The sequence below is a fragment of the Symphodus melops genome, assembly GCF_947650265.1.
Source record: "Symphodus melops genome assembly, contig: SUPER_20_unloc_4, whole genome shotgun sequence".
Classification (NCBI taxonomy): Eukaryota; Metazoa; Chordata; class Actinopteri; order Labriformes; family Labridae; genus Symphodus; species Symphodus melops.
Window position 1 is genome coordinate 2,501 of NW_027636784.1, and position 5,000 is coordinate 7,500.

Here is a 5,000-nt window from a genome sequence, read left to right on the forward strand (position 1 = left end):
GGGTATAAAGACAGGTGATACAGGAAGTAAATATCAGAGAATAAAGACAGGTGATACAGGAAGTAAATATCAGGGTATAAAGACAGGTGATACAGGAAGTAAATATCAGAGAATAAAGACAGGTAATACAGAAAGTAAATATCAGAGAATAAAGACAGGTGATACAGGAAGTAAATATCAGGGAATAAAGACAGGTAATACAGGAAGTAAACATCAGAGAATAAAGACAGGTGATACAGAAAGTAAACATCAGAGAATAAAGACAGGTGATACAGGAAGTAAATATCAGAGAATAAAGACAGGTGATACAGGAAGTAAATATCAGAGAATAAAGACAGGTGATACAGGAAGTAAATATCAGAGAATAAAGACAGGTGATACAGGAAGTAAACATCAGAGAATAAAGACAGGTGATACAGGAAGTAAATATCAGAGAATAAAGACAGGTGATACAGGAAGTAAATATCAGAGAATAAAGACAGGTGATACAGGAAGTAAATATCAGGGAATAAAGACAGGTAATACAGGAAGTAAACATCAGAGAATAAAGACAGGTGATACAGGAAGTAAATATCAGAGAATAAAGACAGGTGATATAGGAAGTAAATATCAGGGTATAAAGACAGGTGATACAGGAAGTAAATATCAGAGAATAAAGACAGGTGATACAGGAAGTAAATATCAGAGAATAAAGACAGGTGATATAGGAAGTAAATATCAGGGTATAAAGACAGGTGATACAGGAAGTAAGGATCTTTGTGCTGTGGTTACCTGAGGAATGTGAGCTCTCTCATCTTTTCCAAAGGAACATCCTCACCAGGCTGTCGCGCGAACAGAGGGTCGTTCTCGAGAGTCTGGAACACAAGTTTCTGCAGAGAACAGAACAAAACTAGAATTGGACATTTCTGGAGACCTGTCAGTGTGAGAGCTGCAGCAGCACACGCTGGTACGATCTATGAGCATTGTACAACAAGTAAAGCACAGTCTCATTAGCAGCTTTAAGAACATCAGTTCCTTTCAGGATTCGAACCTGCCACCTTCTGGTTACCTGACTGACACTTTAACCAGATGAGCTCTAGAACTGGTGGAACTACAGAGAAGTATTGTGCTTTTTAAATACTATTTAAATCGAATACAGCTTGCAGCTCAGCATCCAATCAGCAGTATTACTTTCCTCAGGCTAATGGTAAACGAGTTATGAGCCTTAAACACCAAACTCTTGAATACTGACCAGATGGTGGCGCCACAGGACCATTTATGAGTGTATTGAGCATAGTACAAGTAAACATGTGGCCAAGTTTGAAAACCTTGAACACAAAGCAAGTAATGACTGACCACATGGTGGCGCTACAGGATCATTTATAATGAGCAGACAACCAGTAACCATGTGGCCAAGTTTGAAATCCATAGCACTTTTAGTTTTTCAGATATCAGCTTTCAAGACCTGCTCTAATAGATATTTAACATTTTTAAAGTTCATTTAAATTCACTGAAACATTTAAACGTTAATAAAGCAAAAGTCCTCAGAACACGCGACCAGGAGTCTGCGAGTTAGTGAGACGCTTATGTGTTGATCTCGGGAATTGAACCCTGTATCTTCGAGTTAGGTGGACTTACCATCGGCCGAAGCCGATGATGAAGCCGATGTATGAAGAGAACATGTAAAGGACATAAAGTACATGGAGAACATGTAGAGAACATACAGTAAATGAAGAAAAAATGCAGAGAACATTCATGAGGAGAATATGTACAAAACATACATAAGGAGAATATACACGTGAAGACCATGTACAGAACATACATAAGGAGAACATGAGAACATGTAAAGAACATACATAAGGAGAATATGTGGAGAAAATGCAAAGAACATGTAGAGAACATACATAAGGAGAACATGTAGAGAACATACATAAGGAGAACATGTAGAGAACATACATAAGGAGAACATGAGAACATGTAGAGAACATACATAAGGATAAAATAGAGAACAAATACAAGGAGAAGACAAAAACATACATTAGGAGAACACATACAGAACATACACAAGGAGAACATGTACAATACAGAACCTGTGGTGAACATTCATGATCAGAATATGTACAGAACATACATGTAGAGAACATGTAGAGAACATACATGAGGAGAACATGTACAGAACATACATGAGGAGAACATGTAAAGAACATACATGAGGAGAACATGTAGCGAACATGTAGAGAACATACATGAGGAGAACATGTAGAGAACATACATGAGGAGAACATGAAGGGAATGTGTGGAGACAACAGAAAGGGAGAAGATGACAGAGAGAAGAACGAAGTAGAACCAGGGTTCTGGTTGGTATTCAGGTTCTTTTACCTTGAAAGCGATTATTTCCTCTCCGTCAATGAACAGCAACATCTCCTTCCAGTTAAAAGAAGCCTTCTTTCTGTAGATGTCCAGCGGGCCGCTGGGGAGATCAGGAACCGAAGAGTCCATGTCTTCTGTTCTCACAGAGGAACAAGAACACAAACAAGCAATGCATGAGAGACTGAAAGGTTCTCAGGTGAGACTGAAAGGTTCTCAGGTGAGACTGAAAGGTTCTCAGGAGAGACTAAAAGTTTCTCAGGTGAGACTGAAAGGTTCTCAGGAGAGACTAAAAGTTTCTCAGGTGAGACTAAAAGGTTCTCAGGAGAGACTAAAAGTTTCTCAGGTGAGACTCAAAGGTTCTCAGGAGAGACTAAAAGTTTCTCAGGTGAGACTCAAAGGTTCTCAGGTGAGACTCAAAGGTTCTCAGGTGAGACTAAAAGGTTCTCAGGAGAGACTAAAAGGTTCTCAGGTGAGACTCAAAGGTTCTCAGGTGAGACTAAAAGGTTCTCAGGTGAGACTAAAAGGTTCTCAGGTGAGACGGTAATATTCTCAGGTGAGACTCAAAGGTTCTCAGGTGAGACTCAAAGTTTCTCAGGTGAGACTCAAAGGTTCTCAGGTGAGACTAAAAGGTTCTCAGGTGAGACTCAAAGGTTCTCAGGAGAGACTAAAAGGTTCTCAGGTGAGACGGTAATATTCTCAGGTGAGACTCAAAGGTTCTCAGGTGAGACTCAAAGTTTCTCAGGTGAGACTGAAAGGTTCTCAGGTGAGACTCAAAGGTTCTCAGGAGAGACTGAAAGGTTCTCAGGAGAGACTGAAAGGTTCTCAGGTGAGACTGAAAGGTTCTCAGGTGAGACTGAAAGGTTCTCAGGAGATGGTAAGGTTCTCAGGTGAGACTCAAAGGTTCTCAGGTGAGACTAAAAGGTTCTCAGGTGAGACTAAAAGGTTCTCAGGTGAGACTGAAAGGTTCTCAGGAGATGGTAAGGTTCTCAGGTGAGACTCAAAGGTTCTCTTTGTACCCTCTATAAACCTGTGATACAGTTGTGGCCTTCACCTCAGCAGGGTAACACACAATAAATGTCTTCTTCATTGATCGGTTGTGCTTATAGAAACTAAAGATTTCGCTGAGCTAAGCTCCCCCCTCTTTTTTCCATATATGGTCACTTCTGGCTTGAAAGAGAAAACAGCGACAGGATTATACCAAATCTGAGCAGTCACCATGGACCACAACAAGTTTGGTCATACAGCAATGAAACACTATACGAGAGTTTAACAATGAAGATCAGCAGAACCGATAGACTTTAAATCTCTGTGCAAACAGACAATGAACCCAGCTGGGAGAAGCTTTAAGTTCCTTAAAAAGCAGCTGGTCAGGCTAAAGGTTCCTGGTCAGGGCAGGAAATTAGCACCCGCCACCGGCCAAATGCGGGTTTTTTTATTTGCGGGTAACTATGATCAGCCCACACGCCAGTCTGGCAGGTGGTAATGTCGGCAGCTGCTGACCACTAGGGGTAGTGATGCGCACGTGCTGCCACCAGACTGTTGCATACGCTGGAATAATAAAATAATTTGTGGATCGGTAAACATCTGTAAATTTAAAAGGAAAAATGTGGCGCTATCCGTCAGGGGTGAAACACAGTAGTCCTCCAAGAGAAGAACCACAACCACCGACGGAAGGTAAAAAACCCAAGAGGTCATTTAATGAAAGTGGGACGGAACGTGTTTGGCTTGTTTATGATGAAAGTTCTGTTCGCAATGCCGCCAGAACTGCCAGCCAAGCAGCAAGGGCAATAGCTTTATAGTGGGCACAACAAATATGAAGCTGGAGGCAATAACAGACCACAAATCCTCAAAATGCCACAATGACGTCGTGAGTGTGATCGGTGGGAAGTCTACTCCTGAGAACACGCCGGGGCGGCGTTTGACAAGCTACAGATTCTGTTCAGGAATGCGCACGCTATCGCTAAAAGAGGACGACCCTTCTTTATTACGAGTGGATTTGCAAGTAAGTGTATTATTGGATTTTTATCTCGGCTATGCTTTGATTGTTGCCCGAGACAAAACAGAGTGAGATCAGGTGTTTAATGCAGCAGACTTGTGATGATGTTTTTCTATTTCATCATGGGCTAGATGAAAGAAAGGGCGTAAAGACGGGCAGCACTTACCTGAACAGAACACAGGCTAAAGCCAATCAACTTATGATTTCAAAATTGCTGTGACCGGTAAGAACATTGAATTTCCTGGCCTGTTCCTGGTGATCAGAAAGGAAACAGCTGATGTGACTGTGTTCCTTTGAAACAGGACAGTCGAGGTGTGACACGCTCAGAGCTCCTTATCTGTTCCAACATTAGCTTCAACAGTCAAACATTAACGTTTACAAGGATCACACTGAAGAACACACAAACTACACTGAGAGTCTACAGACACAAACACAGATCTTACGTGCAGAAGAGTCCTGATGTCGTCCTCGGTGAAGGTCGGTGAAGGTCTACCTGTGTTCAGTCATAAGACTTGGTTCTCTGCAGCCCCGTGCTGATAAGTTCAACTTTCACCTTCAATATAAGGAGGAGGAGGGAGCGTATTATTCTCTATACCAAAGATCAGCAGCAGGTTCATGTGACTCAGAGAATTCTTTATCTACACTGACGGCAACG

The 5,000-nt window shown here is 41.7% G+C and overlaps 1 protein-coding gene across 1 annotated transcript in view; it reads right to left on the reverse strand.

Annotated features, from left to right (window-relative positions):
* The window catches only part of LOC306842008 (peroxisomal acyl-coenzyme A oxidase 3-like), a gene marked incomplete at its 3' end in the record, with an annotated part of 8,102 nt that overhangs the window by 1,454 nt on the left and 1,648 nt on the right, over window positions 1-5,000 (reverse strand). Inside the window, exons 2-4 of the mRNA XM_079373402.1 lie at window positions 4,789-4,898; window positions 2,359-2,483; window positions 772-869 (exon numbers count right to left, since the gene is read on the reverse strand). Of these exons, the coding sequence (XP_079229528.1) occupies window positions 772-869; window positions 2,359-2,478 (218 nt within the window). The remainder of the gene's footprint in view (window positions 1-771; window positions 870-2,358; window positions 2,484-4,788; window positions 4,899-5,000) is intronic.